The following is a 22,246-nucleotide window of genomic DNA, read 5'->3' as shown; positions in this document are numbered from 1 at the left end:
TGGTCCGCTTAAGCCCCACTGGGAGGAATACTAGGCTGAGCAAACATGCCTTCAGGATTTCACAGCAAAGCCCTTCAACCAAAAAAAGGATCAAGACCTTTCTTTGAAAGAAAGAAAGATAAGGACTGCCTGAGGAGAGAAGGTCTGTGGGAGAGGCTACAGCAGGGGTGGGGGAGAGGCCGCGGTCTGCTGGCGTCTAGAGCGGCTGACACCAGATCTACCGGGAGGTTAGAGCATCACGACACAGACTCTGAAAGCCGAGTTGGGTCGGGGAAGAGCTCGTCGGCTGTGTGCGGAGCGAGCTGGGAGGGGGGTTCCGCTGGGGAGAGGGGTGGGCAGCGACAGATAGGCCTGGGAGCTGGGGGTCGCAGTGGGTTAGGGGGCGGCCGTGACTGGGTCTCAGAGGAACTGTGATCCGGTCAGCTCATAGAAGGATGTAAGGGAGCCCGGAGGCTCCACTAAATACGAGTGCTAAGAGAGTCCGAGGGGGGCTCTAACCGGGTGTGCTCGGGGTGGGAGCCCGGGAGAGAACCGCCGGGGAGGCTGGAGGGCCGGAATGGTGCCGGCCAATGGAAGATACGATAGGTGGGGTCTCCTGGAGCCCCCGGGCAGCGATCGGGTGTCTGGGAGGCTCCGGGGCCGACCCGCGCGGGGCGCCTCCGTTGGGGCTGGGCGGGGTGGCCCCGCCAGAGCCAAAGAGCGAGACTGAGACGTGGGCCGGGCCGGCGGCAGGGCCGCTGGGCGGCTTGGGCGGGTCTTACCTCGGGCTTCGCCGCGGTGGCAGCCCCCTCCTCTTCGGCGGAAGCCGCCTCAGCCTCGGCCCCAGGGTCAGACCGGAGGAGACAGCAGAGGCGGAGGCCCCCAAGCGTCGGACGGTTCCGGGAGGGTGGGCCCAGCCGCCTCAGGGTCCGGGCGAGCGGCCGCCGCGCATCCCCCGCCCTGTCAGAGAGACTCCGCCCGGCCTGGGCAGACACATCGCCCGCCGCACCCCGCCCAGAGAGCACGCGTTGGACCGCCGCCTCAACCTCTGTCGCCGCCTCTGCCGGTGCCGCGGTGCCTCCTCCGCCGCCTCTCACGGTCCTGGTTGGACTCTCAGAAGCCAACGCCAACCGCCGCCGCGTCCCTAGTCCGCTTCGGCCCGCGCGCCCCCGACCCCGCGCATGCGACCCCGCCCCGCGCGACTCCTCGGCTGCAGGCGAGCAGGCGCGCGCGCACTTAACTCCCACGCCCCCTACCGCCCGCCGGAGCTGGCCCGCCCAGCCCCGCCCCGCCCCCGCACGTGACGCCGCCAGCGAGTACAGTTTGCGCTTGCGCGGACACGCCTCATCGCGTCCGCCTCAGGCGGCCCCGCCCAAACTTTTCTTCCTCACCTTACGGCAGAACGCTGCTTAGATTTTCCCTCTAGGAGAGAGGAGTGTCGCAAGGTTGGGGGTAGAAAAACTCTGAGTTTGCGACAGTAGGTCTCGCTTTCCGGCCAACACTGAGGTTCCTGAATGCTGGTTGGGGTGGTGAGGCCCGAGGCAGGTAAGAAGCCGCCTGCCCACTTCGGTTTGTCGGTCAGTGTGTCCCAGCCGGAGACTGCTTTGCTGCGCACGCAGACCTAGTGTATCCGTGCCCCATCCCCAATTTTGGCGCAGGGTTCTCAGCGCCGCCCCTCTTCGCCCCCGCCCCTTTCCACGCACACGCCCCCTCCCCCCGCATTTCCCCGCCCTCCTTTTCCTAGTCGTCCTTTCCATTCATTCCTCAGACTTCGCTGGGTCGTTTCCGTGCTTTAGACTCCGTAAAGTCAGAAGCGAATGAAATAGTCTTCAGCTTTCTGAAGTGCTGTGTTTTGTGGAAGACGATGAGAGAATCTGCGGTGGTAGTATAGTAAAATCATAATAGGAAAAAAGCACATGATACTCTCTGAGCATAGAAGAGGGGCCCCTGATTGTGTAGAAGGACACGAGGAAACCCCCTCCAAGGTGACCTATGGGTCACTCTTAACTATGTTAAAAGACATGAACGGTAGCTGGTCAAAGAAGTACGTGGTGAGATAGAAGCAAAAAAAATAACGGGTACAAAAGCATCTGACAGTATTGGCTGGAAACGTAAAAAGTTAGAGGAATAGAATATAGCTGATGGAAACCTTACTTGTGTAGGTTACCCTTTAAAGAAGCATCGCTGTAAAGGCTGAGAGCGATGAGGGGTGAGTATGTGGGCCGCAAGAGTGTTTTCTTTAAAGATGGCAGACTCAGGCATAAAAGTGTACCATGGAAGCGAGAAGTGGACAATTCATGGGTGAGGGTGGCTGATTTATGGGATCAAGAGCACTAGAGGAACTCAACCTTGTATGCACATTACATTAGAATCACCTGGGAATCTTTTTTAAAAAGTAAAAATCAATGCTGTTGCTCTACCCGAGACCAATTAAACAAACTCTGGCATCAATATTTTTTTAAAGTTCCTGAGGTGGCTCTAATGCTGAGGGTTGAGAACCACTGAACTAGAGAAAAAGAAAGGATGAAAAGTAGAGAAAGGCAGGAAGTTGATGGGCTCTGTAACGTTAAGATGGGAGTCATTGATGAGAGAGCTAGGGATAGAATGAGAAGCTTGAACAGGGTGATGAAAGTTTTGAATAACTGCTCTGGGAAGTGGGAGAAAGAGTCCCTCCTGCCTTTCCCTTCAGCACGTTCCATCCCTCAGTCTTAATCAGGCCTGTCTTGGTTACAGCTGTCTTTCCTCTCCTTTTCCCTTCCATGCAGGATTTGTCAGCTGGGGATCCAAATTTAGAGCTCAAGTGCATCCTCATTTCTATCCCCAAAAAAATCAGAGCTAAGCCAATTTATGAGATTCAAAGGCTAACATCACTCCCCTAGAAATTACTACACACAGTGCCTTGCCAATTTAGAATCTGTCTTCTATTATTTATTTCATCAGTCATTTAAATTAGGAATGATATATAAAGATATTTAAGATACAACTCTATTAGGGCCTCATAGTATTAGGGAAAACAAACTTTTTGGGGGGGGGGGGAGGGCGGACATTAGCCCTGAGCTAATATCTGCTGCCAATCCTCCTCTTTTTTTTTTGCTGAGGAAGATTGGCTCTGAGCTAACATCCGTGCCCATCTTCCTCTACTTTATATGTGGGACGCCTGCCACACCATGCCTTGCTAAGCGGTAACCGGAGATCCAAACAGATGACCCAAGATCAACAGGCAAACCCCCAGCCACTGAAGTGGAGCGTGCAAACTTAACTGCTGCGTCACCGGGCTGGCCCCAGGGAAAACAAACCTTTAAAAGAGGAATTCACTTGGCAAGCAGAGGTCTTTATAAAGCAAAGCCCAAGCCACTGCATGGTTACTGTCTGTTAACTAGGGTTAATCCAAAAACCTGTCTATCTGCCTCCAGATAAGAGACTTACTGTTGTCTGCTGTAACTGGAGTTTAATATGGAGAATAGAGGTGGGGCAGAGATAAAGATGATAAAATGGGTGTGAACAAATTATGAGGAGTCTTGAATTCCATGCCAAAGCATTTAGATTATATACTGTAAGCAATTAATAGGTATAAATAACAAAGGTAAAAATAAAATAACTTGTTTACACCATGAATCTCTGTCAGCCTGGCCTGTGGACCCTATCTCAGAATGAGGTTTTTAAATGTATAAAATAAAATACATAGAAACAGGGGCTGGCCCCGTGGCCGAGTGGTTAAGTTAGCGCGCTCCGCAGCAGGCGGCCCAGTGTTTCGTTGGTTCGAATCCTGGGCGCGGACATGGCACTGCTCATCAGACCACGCTGAGGCAGCGTCCCACATGCCGCAACTAGAAGAACCCACAACGAAGAATACACAACTATGTACCGGGGGGCTTTGGGGAGAAAAAGGAAAAAATAAAAAAATAAATAAATAAAAAAATCTTTGTTTAAAAAAAAAAATACATAGAAACATAAGTGAAATCAATTTTATTGAAAGTTTTAAAAATACTAAAACAAGTGTGTGGTGTAGTTATATATGTGCTTCTTTATGCATTAAATAACATCTGGCAGCAGGTCTAATTATGTAATTTCAAAATAATGAGTATAAATTATATTTTGAGATACTTGTAACTACTTTAATGTGATGTGAAAATATCGTTTTTCTATTGATGACAAAGACATAGGGACTGCTAATACTACTGTGGATTATTGCCTACACTTACTGAAGAAAATACTAAATTTTAGCTAGAGATTATTGAAAATAAAGATGCAATTTTTTTCCCAATCCAAGTTCCTGGAACTCCTAAATTCTGGCCACATCCTGGCCCATGGATCCTAGATTTATAAAAATCTCACTGTAGGGCCAGCCCAGTGGCACAGCGGTTAAGTTCGCACGTCCCACTTCTCAGTGGCCTGGGGTTCGCCCGTTCGGATCCCAGGTGCAGACATGGCGCCACTTAGCAAAAGCCATGCTGTGGCAGGCATCCCACATATAAAGTAGAGGAAGATGGGCATGGATGTTGGCTCAGGGCCAGTCTTCCTCAGCAAAAAGAGGAGGATTGGCAGTAGTTAGTTCAGGGCTAATCTTCCTCAAAAAAACCTCACTGTAATGGTTTTAAGCAAGAGCATAACAGATCAGATTTGCTAGAGCAGTGTTTGCTTCCCAGCCTCTTTGCTGGAGTAGGACTGGGGCACTGGCTGTTTTATTCTGCTCCTCCTATACCTTGGGGGCAGCAACCAGTACTAATCCAGCGTTGCCTAACAGTTTGGGCCTGCAGGAGGACTGAGCTTGTGGCTGTGTATGTAGGAGCAGTACTAGGAAATAAGTTGGGAAAGATAGGTTGGGGCTATTTTTTGTGGAAATCATTGAATGCCAGGCTGTAATTTGTACTTAATTTGGTAGACAGTGGAGAGATGTTAAAATATTTGGAGTAGAATAATACAATTAGAGTTCTGTTTGAAAAATTAATCTAGCAGTAATGTGTAGTAAGAGAGGATAGGAACAAAGAGACTAGACCAATAAAGAATTAAATAAATTTTTTTAACTAAATTTTATCATAAAGTGATCTCTCAAGAATCCGCTAAGATACTTTATTTCCCCGGTGTAACTGACCAATCTAAAGAAACATAGATTGGAATAAATTACATACCTTTCAAGAAGGATGTGCACACTAGTGTGGAGGTCAGTTAGCATTTTACATAGTCAAGAGGCTAGCCCATTCTTTTGTGTTATAAATAATAATATTAATACTTCTGATAAACAATGGCTTTACCACATAGACAGGTTCCCAGAAGTTGCTAAGGCCTTCGTTGGTTAAATTTCTTCTACACCTGTAAATCCTACATTTCTGACTTTTTAAGGTCAAAACTCCTCTCTCTTTGCCAATCCCTTAAACCTCTTGGATGAATAAAATGCGTTAGCAAACAAAAAGGAAGTCTTCAAGGCCCATCTCTTTGGAAACTGATCCATATCAGACTATCTAAAACTTACTGCCCAAATACCAGCTAGTCTCCAAATTGTGTGCTTTTCTAAACATATTGTTCAAAAAATTGTTTTGATGGTCCAAATATTAGTAATCAAAATGAGTAAATGTAAAGTTACTTAACTTTCTGAACCAGATTCTCTGAGAGACTACCTTCTTCAGCATGACTTACCTATATTGACTTTGTCCATCTAACTACTGGAGACCATTTGGGTAGTGATAAGGTTCAATACAGACTGAAAATCAAGTTTATGTAGAGTCTGAGGTTTATCTATCTGTTCCCTTTTTGGAGGGAAGAGGGAACAGGTCTATCTTAAAGCAGAGACAATACTTGAAATTTATGAAGCTTTTTAAAAACTTTTATTACTTGTAGAAAATCTCTGAAAATTCCTTTCTCAGGCTTCTAATTAAATGGCTGTCCCTTCGCATATTCCTGTGTTATGGAAGCAGTATCAATCCTGATACTGAAAAAAATTGTCCTGATTACAGTTATTATTTTTGAGCATCTGTATTACAGGTTTAAAAACCTTAAGCCTGCCTTCCCTGATAGCCAACGAATGAATAAATACTCTCTCAGAGCATTGTGACAAATTAAAGTCCTTCAAAACAATAGCTTGGGAACTTCTGGCCTTTGTTGGCTCTTAATTTTCTCACAGCAGCAACTTGGCACTTTACATTAAAATAAATAGTTGCTGGTAATGTTTAGCCCTACTTAGTAATATGTAATCTAATTCAAACTTGGTCAGATAGCCCACAAGTATTTGTGTTAATTAACATTTAAAGGCAAATGGCTAAGACAGAAAATTCTATATATCATTATGTCCTATCAGACTCTGTTTTCCTGTCAGCGTAGTACTGACAGAAGTTCATTATTTCATTCATTCATTGAATATTTATTGAACCCCTACTATGTGCCAAGCACATTTTTGAAACCCGTTAATTAAGAGTTTCTAATAACAATTTACTTCTTAACTATCTATGAAAAAAATAACTTACCAGGCTTTGAAATATACAGAACAAACAAGATTAAAAGATGATGGCTTTTTCATACTCTTTCAAACACTATCTTTGCACATAGCTACTATGTGCTGAACACCGTGCTTATTTATGAAATCAAGCATATTATAACTTTAGTTTGAGCAAAGTTTATCAGCTAAATATATCAGCTATATACTAAACTAAAAGTCTGTCCACTCCTTTTGTAAAATATTATCTTACTCAGACCTCTCATTAAATCTAATAGCCTCGGGGGCCGGCCCCATGGCCAAGTGGTTAAGTTTGCGCGCTCTGCTTCAGCGGCCCAGGGTTTCAGCTCTTCGGATCCTGGGCGCGGACATGGCACTGCTCATCAGGCCATACTGAGGCGGCATCCCACATGCCGCAACTAGAGGGACCCACAACTAAAATATATACAACTATGTACCAGGGGGTTTTGGGGAGAAAACGGAAAAATAAAATCTTAAATCTAATGGCCTCCCCACACACTATCTTTTCAACCCCAGTCATTTTACATTTTGCAGTTGTGTAAAGTCATTTCTCAGAAAATTTTAAGCAAAACAAAGTTTAAGAAAAGGCTGGTCAGCAGCCGGTGGTTCGCTGGTTCGGATCCTGGGCATGGACCTACACACCGATCATCAAGTCATGCTGTGGCAGCATCCCACATAGAAGAACTAGTTGTAAGGAGTTACAACGAGGATATACAAGTATGTACTGGAGCTTTGGGGAGAAGGAAAAAATGAAGGTTGGCAACAGATGTCAGCTCAGGGCCAATCTTCCTAATAAATAAATAAATAAGAAAAAGAAAAGGCTGGTGTTTACACCAAGTTTATAATAAGGAAAAATAATTGTAATACAATTATAGATGGAACCCTTGAGATAGAAATGGTTGACTGAGAATAAAATTCTTTTCATTGTCAATGACACCTTAGCTGTTGATGGCCATGCCTAGTAACAGAGCAGTAAATGGAAAACCTTGGTGCTAGAAGGAATCATAAAAGGTCAACTAATTTATCTCTCTGGCCCAAGGCAGGACCAAATGAAATTTATGGCATTAGAGTTACCAGGCATCATCATCATACCGAGTGCTTTTTCTACTTTGAGAGCTGAATTCTTCTATTTTTAAAATATTGATGTTAGAGGAATATTATCCACATTTATAAATAAATTTATAAAATTGAGAAATCTTCCTATGTTTATAACTATTTTATGTTATTAGGAGTTTTTCAAAATATATTTCACTTCTGTATTTTGTTCAGGAAAAGCATTCATTTATTAAAACTTCTCCAGTTTGTCAACCACTGAAGATAACAGGAATGAGTGAAATCTAATCTCTGCCCTCAAGAAGGATATATAAATCTTGATAGTAATTTTTACATGCCACTTTGTACAAATCTCTGGATGGTTTAGGCTAGCATTAAAAGGAAACGTTTAATTAGGGGAAAATGAAACAAAAAAAACGTAGCCTTGAACTTCCTTCCTGAAAATTTTTTGCTTATGCTGCCATGAAAAGCACATATGGTCTTGGATGTGATTCTTTTTGTGAAATTGCAAATGGAATCATCCATTAAAAGTTGAGCATAAACTAATTTTAGTAAACATCAGATTATTTTTAAATCTTTGTGTTTGAAGGTTTGTAGAAGAGAGATTAGACCTACACTGTCTTTTCCAGAGGACGGAAGTGAGACCAGTGAGTTGAAGAAACAGACATATTTTAGGTCATTGTAGGAGTGGGAAGTGGTACATCGTTTTTTTTCCCCTGAGTGGAAATAGCTAAATTTACTGGTTATGTGCTCATTATAAAAAGAAAAGGGAAGAAAATAAAGCAAACAGTATCAAAAAGTAGAAGGTAAAAAGTTAAAAAGTACTAATAATCCTTTTCTTAAAGAAAACTGTATTAAAATTTTTGATGGCTATCATTCTTGATTATTTTTATGTGTTTTTCTGCTACAAATTTTTATATAGCCTTTTCATAGCATATCATGAACATCTTTCTATGTCAATAAAGTCATATCTGCAACTTTATTTTTTTTTTTAAAGATTTTATTTTTTTTCCTTTTTCTCCCCAAAGCCCCCCAGTACATAGTTGTATATTCTTCATTGTGGGTCCTTCTAGTTGTGGCATGTGGGACGCTGCCTCAGCATGGCCTGATGAGCAGTGCCATGTCCACGCCCAGGATTCGAACCAATGAAACACTGGGCCGCCTGCAGCGGAGCGCGCGAACTTAACCACTCGGCCACGGGGCCAGACCCTACAACTTTATTTTTTAATGGCTGAAAAATATTTCATTGTATGCAAACCCTGTTATTTAAATTTACCAGTCCTGTTTTGAACTTTCAGATTGTTTCCAATTTTTCTGTTATAAATATTGCTATAGTAAACATCCTTGTTAAATTTTTGCACACATCCTTAATGTTTCCCTTAGAATAAATTTCTGAAAGTGTAATAGCTACAAATAGACATTTCTTAAGAATTAAAATATAATGGCAAATTACCTTTCAAAAAGCTTGCGTTTGTTTACACTCCTGTCAACAACGATAATGCCCGTTTTTCCATAGTCTCTCGGCAATGCTGGTTATTACCAGTTTTCCCCATGTTTGCTAATTTGATAGGTGAAGAATGAAATCTTGCTTTAACTTACATTTCTTTGATTACCAGTAAGGTGTTGAGTATCTTTTCATGTGTTTATTGGCCAGTCGTATAAGTGTATTAAGCTCTATTTTCTTCTAATATTTTTGTTTCACTTTTTAACATTTAAATTTTACTTCATCCAAAATATAATTTGATATACGGTAGGAGGTAGGGATCCAACTTCATTTTTTAATCAAATGATTAACAAGTTGTCCCAGTGCCATTTGTTAAATAACCCAGTGAGTATATCCCAAACGTCATTACACAGACAATAAGGAGTTAATAGATATTCTACAAAACAACAAAACAAAACAAAAAATGTTTCATGGTCAAATGAGCTTGGGAAATATTCAGACCAAGAAAAGTTAAATTTCTTTATTGGGGAACAACTTCTAGCCTCTAATGTGCTTGTGGCATTATGAATCTTCAATCAGGAGTTTTAGGGTGCAGCATTTGCCTAACTTATTTAACCATATAATCTTAATTTTTTCTTTCCAGAAATACTTATGAAATCCTCTGCAATTGTGGTTTCCAAAATAGTAGCCGCTACCCACATGTGGTTATTTAAATTTGTTTAAATTATTTAAAATTAAATATTTAGTTCCTCAGTCACGTTAGCCACATTTCAGGTGCTCAATAGCCACATGTGGCCAGTGGCTACTGTATTGGACATTGCATATAAAAAATATTTCCATCACCACAGAAAGTCCTACTGGACAGCACTGCTATAGAACATAGTGTTCATTGAAAACATGGAGTAGTTCATAATTTCTTCCATTAATTTGGAATGTTTTCATCATCATATTTAAAATTTCTAAAAATGCAAGCATTTGTTTTTGTGCTCTTCCATTGATTTATCTATTTCTGTTCCCGTACCACACAGGAGGTTGTGAGTCAAGCTCCTGCACCTTTTTCCCTGAGAGCAGAAGTGAAGAGTTCTTGCATGGAGTAGGAAGTTAGACTAGAAGGGATAAAGTCCTTACACTTATAAGACTCTGGAAATGTAAACATTTCTCTGCAGAACTTATATCATGTTGGGATCTATACTACATTATTCAGTCATTTATGCTACAATTATTTCTTGAGTATCTGCCTGACAAGGTCTGTTTTAGGTCCGGGGGCTATAATAAGTAAACAAGTTTAAGCAGACAAGGTCCCTTGTTCTCTTACTCTCATGGAGCTTACAGTCTTGTTTTTTTGGGTGGGGGCGAGGGGGAATTAACCAAGAAACAAATAAACAAAAAAGAAGACTGTCAGATAGCCATCAGTGCTATGCAAGGAATTGAAATTAGAGTGATGAGAGTGATTGGTGGCCTCTTATTTTGGGTGGTCACAGGAGAGCTGTGTGAATAAGTGGTGTTTAAACTGAAATCTGCCCCACAGAAGGAGCCAACCACTAGAAGGTCCAGGCACAGCTAGTACATCAGCCCTCAGGAGGGAAAGAGCATGGCATGTCTGAGGAATAGAAAGAAGGTTGGTGTGGCTGGAGCTTAGTGGGCAAGGGGGAGAGTAATAGGAGATGAGGTTGGAGAGGTAGCTGGGGCCATGTGATCATGCAGGGTTTTGTAAGCTAGGGTAAGGAGTTTGTATTTCTTTCTAAGTATGATAGTGTGTTCCTGGAGGGTTTTAGACAGGGGGCAGACATGACCTGACTTAAAATTTTAAACAATTACTCTGACAGCTATATGGAGAATTTACTGAAAGGGTCAATGATGACTTCTATCAGGAGACCAGTTAGGCTGGGTCAAGGTAAGAAATGATGATGGATTTGACTAAGGTGGTAGTAGTGGAGGTGGAAAGTATTGAACAGATTCAAAACATTTTGGCTGGAGAATCAACAAGACATTATCGATTGGATGTGAGATATGAAGAAAATAGAATACTCTAGGATGATGTCTGTGTTTCATTATACAGTACTGGATTCAATTTCTGGTCTAATTATTACAGGCAAAATTGGCACACAGAAAACACCAGTAAATATATTTTAACCAAATAAATAAACTTGCTTTAATAAATGTCTTGCTCTTATACAGATTTAACCTACTAAAGCATAACTTGTGCTCATACCTTTGTTAATTATTAGGGAATCTGATTCCTAAGAATTAGGGGCTTATGTTACATGCACATCAACTATGAACAGTAATTAGACTGTTCCACCGAAGTGCCCAAACCAGCAGAGTAGAGTGAATGAAGCAGAGAAAATTGCCTGCCACAGGTGCAAAAGTTCTCTGGGGATCTCTTATTTTAAAAGTCCATGCTGATTTTGTATTTTATGATACAGTATGTCCATGTTTATGTTAATAATTAAGATATTTTAAGTTACTGAAATATTTTATTGAAATATTTTAAGATTAAATTGATTAGCTCTTTTCCCCCAAAGCTACTGAAGTTGAAGCTCTAGGAAGATGTGCTGTGATTAGCCTGTGTTTGATTTTTGATGTGTGTTTGATTGTTGATAACCTGCTGGCCGTAGCCATGTATCCAGGTAGAGAAGCACAGACCAGTTCTGAGAATTTGCAGTTTGATACAATTTGAAACAAAAGCCAAGGGGAGTTAGGAGGGGAACTGCATTTAGAAACTACTAATTTATAATCTTCATTTAAAATTAGTAGGACAGGTGTACTTTGCACTTTTAATGTTTTTAAAAACATAACCAAATAAGGCTGTTCCTTTTTTTTTTTTTAAGGAACACTGACTGAATAATTAGGGGAAAAATGAGTAAAGGTCACGATTCTGAGATAGTATATTTTCTCTTGGGCCTTACCGTAAAACAAGCTTATCTGGATCGCTACTTCATTTAACAGCCACAGGCATATTTTCCCAGAAGTTATGAGGATTGCTGCATACCTTTTGAAATGCTTGGTCATTAAGATCCTCATGTATATTTTTAATCTTATAAAATATTTGTTAATGCATCTATAAAGTAGACAATACTTATTTATATCCACTGTAATTAGTATTTTTAGGGATTTCCTCATCAAAAATCCAGATTGAAACAGCAGTAGCACCTCTAGTTAAAGGTTAATAATCTACCTGGAAACTGCCTTTAAGATAGTTTAATAAATAGCCCCAATGCTTTATTAGACCTTTAAAAGCTCTTAAAATTAATTCAACCTAGAAATTTACAATAGGTTACATAATTGTGGTCTAGAACAGGGATCAGCAGTTTTTCTCTAAGAGGCCAAATAGTAAATATTTTAGGCTTTGCAGGCTACTCAGCTCTTATAGCTCAAAAGCAGCCATAGGCAATATGTAACAAATGAGCATGATTTTGTTCTAATAAAACTTTATTTACAAAAACAGGCAGTGGGCCAAATTTGGTCTGTGGGCTGTAGTTTATTGACGCTGGGACTAGAAAACTAGGATTTTTTTAGGATTTTTTAAATAGGATGACAAGTTTTTAAAGTTGGCAAAGGTGAAAGCTTAGACTTAGAATTATAGAATCCTAGAGCTAGAGGAGACTTTTGGAAATCATAGGATCACTTGCAAATGTCAAAAATACAGGTGCCCACATTTATATGGTGTCTGACAAATATTAATGTACAACTAAAATTTCATAATATTATAAACTATTTAGACCACAATAAAAAAATTTTTTTAATTATTTTAACTTAAAATCAAATGAATTATATTAAAAAACAAAGAGGTATAAACAAAACAAGTTTGGCAATATATTGATAATTGTTGAAGCCAGATGATGGATAATGGTGGTTTAGCATACTTTTCCTTCTACCTTTGTGTGTTTGAAATTGTTCATAATAAAAAACTAGGAAAAAAACAAAAGCAAAAGAAAAGTACGGGTGCCCAGACCCTATTCCCTAGAGATAAATCCTGTATGCTCTTTAAAATCCCTATAGATGATTCTGATGTGCACCCCTGGCCAGAACCACTATTTATCTGATCCATAACTCAGTTTATAGATATGAAGCTGAGACCCAGAGGTTTAATGACTTCTCCAGAGTCAAACTGGTTAATTGTAGATCTGAACTGAATCCCAGGTTTTCTGACTCCCAACCTAGTGTTTTTTCTACTGAACCAGCAGCTTCTTCCCTTACTTATATCAGCAGGTAAAGAATGGCTCCTTTTGGATTGTAAATTTTCCCGCAAGTTAGTTTTTACTGCTTTTTTTTTATAACAGATATTCAAGTAGTATGCATTTTAAGGATTTTAAGACTAATATGAAAAAATAGTCTCTTCCTCTTGTTAAAATTAAACCTTTGTTTAGGAAGTGTTCTATACTGTGAGTTCAATATTAGCTTCATTTAGCTACAGAAGTTGGAAGATATAATAAACTAAACCCTGTAATTGCAGAGTTTGTGTATACTGACAACACGTTAACGTCTTTGCCTCACTTAGCTAGGGTTGAGAGAACAATTTTCTCCGGGATTAGCATTCACTCTTCTTCTGCCAAAGGTAAAGCACAAAAGCACAGAGTCATGCCCTGGCTAGATCTATCCTTGATGACTTTGTGACTTTTTATAAAGAGACAAATGTTTTATTTTCAAGAAATCTTTAAGGTCCATTGTTCCCATCCCAAATATAGGGAACAGAGAAGGAAACTACCTTATTTTGAGAGACTGCTGTATACCAGACAATGTGCTGAGTGTTTTCACTCATGTTTTTGATTTGTGTAACAACCCTGTGAAGCAGATTTTATTGTTACCTCATTTTACAGATGAGGAAAACAAGGCCCGGAAGGAGGAGGAGTAACTTGCTCAGGGTCACGTAGATAACAAGTAGCAAAGTTAGAGCCTGGACCCAAAGCCACCTAGCCCCAAAACATAGAACTATAATATATTTGTAGGATTTTACAGATAGAACCATGAGGAGGTCATTGTCTCCCAGTTCACTGCCCAATATTTTTACCATCCACCAAAACCAAGTACATAGGTCTTAATTCTGAAGGAATTTAATACTAATCAACAGAGGAAAACAGACAAAACACAAAACCATGGGGCTGGCTCTGTGGCCGAGTGGTTAAGTTCACGCACTCTGCTGCAGGCGGCCCGGTGTTTCATTGGTTTGAATCCTGGGCACGGACATGGCACTGCTCGTCAAACCATGCTGAGGCACCGTCCCACATGCCACAACTAGAAGAACCCACAACAAAGAATATATAACTATGTACCGGGGGGCTTTAGGGAGAAAAAGGAAAAAAATTAAATCTTTAAAAAAAAAAAACAAAACCAAAGCAAATGAAGATGTTACAGACAATACAAAAATCCTAAGAAGACTTATTTCTCTAATCTGTATTTTCCAACTCCCCTTTTAAAATGTTTCATTCATCTGGCAAATATTTGTTGTACCTCAGATATGCCAAGCACAGGGCTCACTCTATAGCAAGGAAGTATGGCTCTTGGTTCTTTTGCGAGGTCCCTTTCATCTCCTTTTCCCCCACACACCCTTAATAGTGGGATCATCGCCCTCCTGGTCACACCAGCTAAAGCCCCTAGACCATTTCTTAATTCTTTCCTTTCTCATCCAACCTCCTCTGATCACTTACTGATTCTCTGTCTACACTATCTTTTCCTCCTTGCCTCTCCATTCCTACTACCATCTTCCCTGTTTTAGATCATGTCCTCCTACCTTTATTTTCAATAAAATCTAATCTCTACCTCAGTTTCTCTCCCTACCAATTAATCCTATATACTATGGCTGAATCATTAGTCTTCCTAAAGCTTGACATGGCCGTTAATGGCTCCTCGTTTCCTCATATAAATTCCAAACTCTTTTACTTGGAATTCAGTCTAACACCACTTAGCTTCTAATAATCTTCCTCTAACCCTCCCTACACTCCTACTGCCACTTCAATCCAGCCAGACTGGACCACACGCTTAAAGGCACTTTCCTTGCCCCTCTGCCTTCTTAATGCCCTTTTCCTTGCTTCCAACTTCACCTGCCTTTCAAGAGCCCACTTTTATGCCACTTTCTCCTTCAAGTCTTCCTGATCTGAGCTCTCCTTCCCTTTCACCCCCTTAGCCAGAAGTGATTATTCCCTCTTCTTAATTTCCATACGTTTTATTTGTGCCTCATGGGTTTCTTCTCTCATTGAGTGTAAGCCACCTTATACATCTTTGTGTCTCCCACAACACCTAATATTAGATACTCAGTAGGTGTTTTTTGACTAAAAGAGGTATATGTATTCATTATGTATTCATTATAACATAATAGGCTTAAACTCAGTCAGGGTAGGAACTATGATTATTTCATTCCCATTCTGATTTTCCAGCCCCTAGCACATAGGAAACACTCAATAAACATTTGTTAAATGAAATACATTACAGTTATCAGTTACTGGGATGTAAATTTCCTAATGACATAATAGATACCTGGAAATGCCACTTTGTTATGTTTTTTAAAATCTTAGTTACCTATGTTTCTTCACTTTATATTGACAAACACCCTATGATAAAGGTCGTGTATTAATCTTCTCACTTTACAGAAGAGGAAACTGAGGCTTAAAAAAATTAAGTAATTTATTTATGATCACACAGCCATGAGTAACAGAACTGAGTCTAAAATTCAAGTCTTCAGATGTGAAGTTTAGAGTTCTTTTTCTTGGCCAAGGGTGTTTTGGCTAATATTAGTTTGATTCCATTTGCTTTAGAATTGTCGGGGTTAAACTATGGCAATCATGCTGTATGAAATAGAATTAAGTCCTTGATTACCCATTGTCTGTATGTTGGACATTTTCAAATTCAAACAGACAAAACACAAAAACTACTTTTTGAAGAAAATTTTGTCCCTGCCTGTGGACACTCCCTCCAAGGTGAGATGCCTGTCTCTTCAGGCATTCTTCTTCTTGTAGGCTCCTATCCCTGGTTGGGTTGGCTGATAAGATGTGGGTCTGATTTCAGCTGGCAGTGTAGAGAGCAGGTCTCCATGTCGTTGCCAGGCAGTACAATCTGGCACTCACCACTACGTAGTGTTCACTGAAGGCATGGGGGAGAGATTCAGGGATCCATGCTTGATGCATGTACAGTTATTCCCTTTTCATATTCGTATACTCTTAAATCAAGGCACATCAGCAGCAAGCTGAGCACCTAGCCTCCACAAAACTGCTTTTACTTGATCACTGTTTGCTCAATTGCCATCAGGATCATTAGAAGAAACAATCCTCTGAAACTGTTTCATCTATTGTAAGGATATTGTGGGATATTATTCATTATGATAGACCATGACTTCTATGAAAATTTCTTGAGAGAAAATGGTCTGACTTTAATACAAAGAATGCTTTTACCTTTCCTGAACAAATGCTTTGTTTTTACCTATGGACATTGTGAATATTTAACTTAATGCACTCTGGTTAGCTGCCAAAAAGCTTAGAGCCAAATTTGTGGCCCACCCATAACAAATGTGCTCTATGCCTCGTTGACTTTGTTCCTGGCTCCAGTTTATATCTCTGCTCAAGTTACTTTTTCTTAAGAAAATCTTAGTTCACGCCATCTTATTTTAGATAGATAATAGATAGACAGACAGACACTCACAAACAGCCTTATGTTGTTTCTGAAATAGTTCGTATTATGATACACTGCTCATAAAACCACCTTTGGTGCGTCTTAGCTACCTCATTTACTTAGCTTTTTTTCTTGAGGGGTATATTTATTTTTCTCTATAGGTTTTTGCAGGGTTTTGATTACATGAAAATGGTTGTGCCACAAAATTTTATTTATTTATTATTGGAACATTGGTTTATAACATTATATAAATTTCGGGTGTACATCATTATATTTTGATTTCTGTGTAGATTACATCATGTTCACTACCCAAAGACTAATTACAATCCATCACCACACACGTGCCTAATCACCCCTTTCACCTTTCTCCCTCCCTCCTTCCCCTCTGGTAACCACCAATCCATTCTCTGTCTCTGTGTGTTTTGTTTGTTGTTGTTCTACTTATGAGTGAGATCATATGGTATTTGACTTTCTTGCTCTGACTTATTTCACTTAGCATAATACCCTTAAGGTCTATTCATGTTGTCATAAATGGCAAGCATTCATCCTTTTTATGGCTGAGTAGTATTCCATTGTGTATATATACCACATCTTCTTTATCCATTTGTCCTTTCATGGGCACCTAGGTTGCTTCGAAGTCTTGGCTATTATGAATAATGCTGCAGTGAACATAGAGGTGCATCTGTCTTTACGCATTCATGTTTTCATATTCTTTGGATAAATACCCAGCAGTGGAATAGCTGGATCATACAGTAGTTCTATTCTTAATTTTTTGAGGAATCTCCATACTGTTTTCCATAGTGGCTGCACCAGTTTGCACTCCCACCAGCAATGTATGAGAGTTCCTTTTTCTACACATCCTCTCCAACACTTGTTTTTTTTTGAGAAAGATTAGCCCTGAGCTAACATCTGCTGCCAATCCTCTTTTTGCTGAGGAAGACTGGCCCTCAGCTAACATCCATGCCCATCTTCCTCTACTTTGTATGTGGGATGCCTACCACAGAATGGCTTGCCAAGCAGTGCCATGTTCGCACCCAGGATCCGAACTAGCGAACCCTGGTCCACTAAAGCAGAAGATTCACACTTAACTGCTGCGCCACTGGGCGGCCCCTCGCCAACACTTGTTATTTCTTGTCTTGTTAATTATAGCCATACTGATGGGCATGAGTTGCTATCTCATTGTAGTTTTGATTTGCATTTCCCTAATAATTAGTGATGTTGAACATCTTTTCATGTGTCTCTTAGCCATCTGTATATCTTCTTTGGAGAAATGTCTGTTCAGATATTTTGGCCATTTTTTAATTGGGTTGTTAGTTTTTTTGTTGTTGAGTTGTGCAAGTTCTTTATTTATATTTTTTAGATATTAATTCTTTATCAGCTATATGGTTTGCAAATATCTTCTCCCAGTTGTTAGGTTGTCTTTTTGTTGTGTTGATTGTTTCCTTTACTGTGCAAAACCTTTTTAGTTTGATGTAGTCCCATTTGTTTATTTTTTCTGTTGTTTCCCTTGCCTGGTCAGACATCGTACTTGAAAATTTGCTGCTAAGACTGATATCAAGTGGGCCAGCCCCGTGGCCGAGTGGTTAAGTTCGCACACTCCGCTGCAGGCGGCCCAGTGTTTCATCGGTTTAAATCCTGGGCGCGGACATGGCTCTGCTCATCAAGTCATGCTGAGGCGGCATCCCATGTGCCACAACTAGAAGGACCCACAACTAAGAATATACAACTATGTACCCGGGGGGCTTTGGGGAGAAAAAGGAAAAAAAAAAAAAAGACTGATATCAAGGAGTGTGTTGTGGGTCCAGGCCCGTGGCGAGTGGTTAAGTTTGCCCGCTCTGCTTTGGCAGCCCAGTGTTTCGCCAGTTCGGATCCTGGGCACCGACATGGCACCACTCATCAAGCCATGCTGAGGCAGCATCCCACATGCCCCAACTAGAAGCACCCACATCTAAAAATACGCAACTATGTACCAGGGGACTTTGGGGAGAAAAAGAAAAAAAAAAAACTTTAAAAAAAAAAAGGATGATTTAAAAAAAAGCGTATTGTCTTTCTTCTAGAAGTTTCTTGGTTTCAGATCTTACATTCAAGTCTTTAATCCATTTTGAGTTAATTTTTCTGTGTGGTATAAAATGATGGTCTACTTTGACTCTTTTGCATGTGGCTGTCCGGTTTTCCCAGCACCATTCATTGGAGAAACTTTCCTTTCTCCATTGTATGTTCTTGGCTCCCTGTCGAAAATTAGCTGTCCATAGGTGTGTGAGTTTATGTCTGGGCTCTCGATTCTGTTCCACTGATCTGTGTGTCTGTTTTTTTGTCTGTACCATGCTGGGTCTTTTTGTTTGTTTGTTTGTTTGTTTTTAGTAGCATAACCAAGTGGTAACATAACTGGTGTAATCGTTGGAATTGATTAAATTGATGTCATAATTCTAGTCCAGTGTTGTTATTTCTTATAATATGCTTTGCTTTGTACTCTCAGTCTGCATGTGATAGTTGATTGCTTTGTGATTTTTAAAAATAGTGTTATGCTGACCAATCAGTGAATAGCAGTGAACTCAGTCTGTTAGGTTCAAATATTGTTTTACCACCATTACCAGAGTTTTTGTCTTTGTTAGCACCTTCCCTCAGGTGATCATGAGCATATTCATCTTATCATACCACTTGTCTTGTTCCTACTGTTAGTGAGTCCTGCTTTTGTTTGGACAAAATATGAATGGATATTTGTTTCCAAACCTCATTTGCTTTGATTGGTTTGGAGCTCTATCTAGATTGTCTGATCATCTTACTAATATCATCCAATAATAACATAAATATTATTTGTACAACAGCTTATACTCTTTTAATACCTCCGAGTAAATTTATTTGACCTTTTCCACAATACTCTTAGACATGTAAAGCAGGTATATGCCCTTTTTACAGATGACAAAAACAAGGACAAGATCATTTAAATGACTTGCTCAAGGTGATACCAGCAAATCAGTGGTAGAACTAGGGCTCGACCAAGGTCTTGATTCCTGTGCCCACTACCTTTCAATGCCAAAAGAATTTCTAACTTACATTATGAACAAAGTCTTTATCTTACCCCTTGAGGTTAAAGATGGGAAATGGGCAAGACATATTATATCACTCATGCTCTTAGCTAGGCAGAATCAGGAATGAATTACTCTCATGATTTTCTGTTCTTGAAATTATAGTTACTTTTAACTACAGCTCTAATCACTGTCACTTTCCATTATGGAATGAAGAAGCAATATTTTATCTTATCTCTTGAAAATTAATGTTGAAATGGAAACTATTTCCCTTGGTAATTAGTAACATTTTTCTGTAGACTTTTTGAAAATTTATCTTTAATATAAAAATAATTTGCCATTGGGGTCCAGCCCTGTGGCCTAATGGTTAAGTTAGGTGTGCACCACTTCCTGCAGCCCAGGTTCAGTTCCTGGGCACAGACCTACACCACTCATCGGCAGCCATGCTGTGGTGGTGACCCACACACAAAATAGAAGAACATTAGCACAGATGTTAGCTCAGGGTAAATATTCCTCAAGCAAAAAGAGGAAGATTGGCAACAGATGGTAGCTCAGGGAAAATCTTCCTCAGCAAAAGAAATGATAATAATAATAAATTTGCCATTGTTATCATGCATATTCATTAAAGAGCCAAATATATGGTTAATGCTATATAGTTTGGTGAAACATTAGTTATAATTTTAACCAGTCTCTGCATTTAAAGAGGAAATTAAAAATCCATGGTTACTGTTTTAGCATGGAAAATTTCCAAAGTTTTCATTCTAACGAATTATTAACATAAAGAACATAAGCTAGAGTTTCTTGAATGTTTACTTTTAGCCAGGCATCGTTGTTCTTTATAATAGTATTTAACTTCACAAAAACTTGTAAGAGTAGCTACTATTTATGATCCCTGTTTTACAGCCAAGTATTGTATTCAACAGTAAATATTGTCTTCTGCCTCTCCTTCAGCTTCTGGAATTTCTGAGCAGCCCTGGTCAGTACAAGATGGACCCTGTAGTCTTGAGTTACATGGACAGTCTACTGCGGCAATCAGATGTCTCACTATTGGATCCTCCAAGCTGGCTCAATGACCATATTATTGGGTTTGCCTTTGAGTACTTTGCCAACAGTCAGTTTCATGACTGCTCTGAGTACGTCTGCTTCATCAGCCCCGAAGTCACCCAGTTCATCAAGTGCACTAGCAACCCAACAGAGATCGCCATGTTCCTTGAACCCCTGGATCTCCCCCACAAGAGAGTTGTATTTTTAGCCATCAATGATAATTCCAACGAGGCAGCTGGGGGAAGCCATTGGAGTTTGTTGGTTTATCTCCAAGAGAAAAAAACCTTTTTTCATTATGATTCCCATAGCAGAAGCAACTCAGTCCATGCAAAGCAGGTAGCAGAGAAACTGGAGGCTTTCATAGGCAGAAAAGGAGACAAACTGGCCTTTGTGGAAGAGAAAGCCCCTGCTCAACAAAACAGCTATGACTGTGGGATGTACGTGATTTGTAACACTGAGGCCTTGTGTCAGAACTTCTTTAGGCAACAGCCAGAATCACTATTACAGCTGCTCACTCCTACGTACATCACAAAGAAGAGGGGAGAATGGAAAGATCTCATTGCCAGACTTGCTAAAAATTAGCTGTTGAAGTGTATTTTGTGACTTTTGAAGCCTCCTCTCTCTGCCCATCCCCATTTATTGGATGGCTGCAATCTCAGTGCCTGAGGGAAGATGCCTGGTAGAGGGAAGCTTAGGATTTTTACTTTCTCTTGAAAGAATGTCATCCTCTGCATTATCCTAATGAAAGTTTCACTTTAACCCTAGCTTGAGAGCAATATGTTCTGTGAAAATGTCTTGAAGTTATGCACCAAAACCTTAAGACCAAGCGATTTTAAGATTTATTAATTCCCTTTTGGTATCCCTTATCCATATTGGCTTATTCCCAAGGAAAGGCAGTAATCTGTAAAATAAATTAAGAATATGTGAAATCTAGAGGAATGCAAGAAGAAAACTATTGAAGAACCAAAAACTTATTGCACAGCCTACATATGTAAAGAGATCAACTGGCTAGAAGCAGATCAAGACCTAACCTAATTCAAGATTAAATGCTATGAAAATCATTTACTCAGTTCTGTGATCTCTCTTCCATTCACCATGCAAAGTCTTTTCTGGCTGTCTGCGTAACTTTTGCAAATATTTGATAGAGGTGATGTTATCCCATCTTCCTCCATCTGATTCTTGAATGCTTTAAGTAAGGGGGAACTTTAAGTAATTTCATTAAAATAAATGGCTATAGTAGCCCTCTTAGTTTGCTCAGTGAATGGGGTCAACTTGCTACTCTGGATTGATAACAGCTTTCCGTCACCATGTCTATTAGCCATGGTACACTCCTTCCTTATGTCCAAATTTCTCTGGTTTTAAAACTCATGGCTGATAACTTTCCAAGGTTACCTGTTATTTCAGGTAAATATTTCTGCTTTCTGATAGTCAGTTTTTCCTCTCCTCTCTATCCTTAATCTGGCAGAATTGTTTTCAGTTATGTCATGGTGATTTCAGAATGATTATTCTATCTGAAACTCACAGGGTAAAAGTTGGTTTGTTTTTGAGATATAAATGAGAAAAAGTGGCCTTTGTCAACCCTTTTGCTTAATTCAAAATGCAGACTATGTAACTTTTTAAATGTGGAACCAAGAGTAAAAAAATGCTAAC

General features: G+C 40.0%; 2 protein-coding genes across 15 annotated transcripts in view; one reads left to right on the top strand and one right to left on the bottom strand.

Annotated features, from left to right (window-relative positions):
- The window catches only part of MYO9A (myosin IXA), a 289,527-nt gene extending 288,284 nt beyond the window's left edge, over nucleotides 1-1,243 (bottom strand). For 12 of the 13 annotated variants that reach the window (XR_011498480.1, XM_070498757.1, XM_014849679.3 and 9 more), the window contains exon 1: nucleotides 762-1,243. The gene's annotated coding sequence lies outside the window, so the exon portion shown is untranslated. The remainder of the gene's footprint in view (nucleotides 1-761) is intronic. The other variant, XM_070498759.1, reaches the window with a different exon arrangement.
- SENP8 (SUMO peptidase family member, NEDD8 specific) lies at nucleotides 4-22,246 on the top strand. 2 transcript variants are annotated; one of them, XM_014849694.3, is made up of 2 exons: nucleotides 4-142; nucleotides 20,504-22,246. In XM_014849694.3, the coding sequence occupies exon 2, from the start codon at nucleotides 20,540-20,542 to the stop codon at nucleotides 21,176-21,178; it is 639 nt and encodes a 212-aa protein (XP_014705180.2). In that variant the 5' UTR covers nucleotides 4-142; nucleotides 20,504-20,539; the 3' UTR covers nucleotides 21,179-22,246. The 2 variants fall into 2 exon arrangements, with proteins under 2 accessions (XP_014705180.2, XP_014705179.2); XM_014849693.3 differs by lacking the exon at nucleotides 4-142 and adding an exon at nucleotides 1,387-1,524.

Source organism: Equus asinus, chromosome 2 (assembly GCF_041296235.1).
Source record: "Equus asinus isolate D_3611 breed Donkey chromosome 2, EquAss-T2T_v2, whole genome shotgun sequence".
NCBI lineage: Eukaryota > Metazoa > Chordata > Mammalia > Perissodactyla > Equidae > Equus > Equus asinus.
Note: the sequence above shows the minus strand (reverse complement) of the source record. Positions and strands in the feature narration are given on the sequence as shown.

Coding starts and splice junctions, on each gene's coding strand:
- SENP8 (XM_014849694.3), top strand. CDS start 20,540: ATGGACCCTGTAGTCTTGAGTTACATGGACAGTCTACTGCGGCAATCA.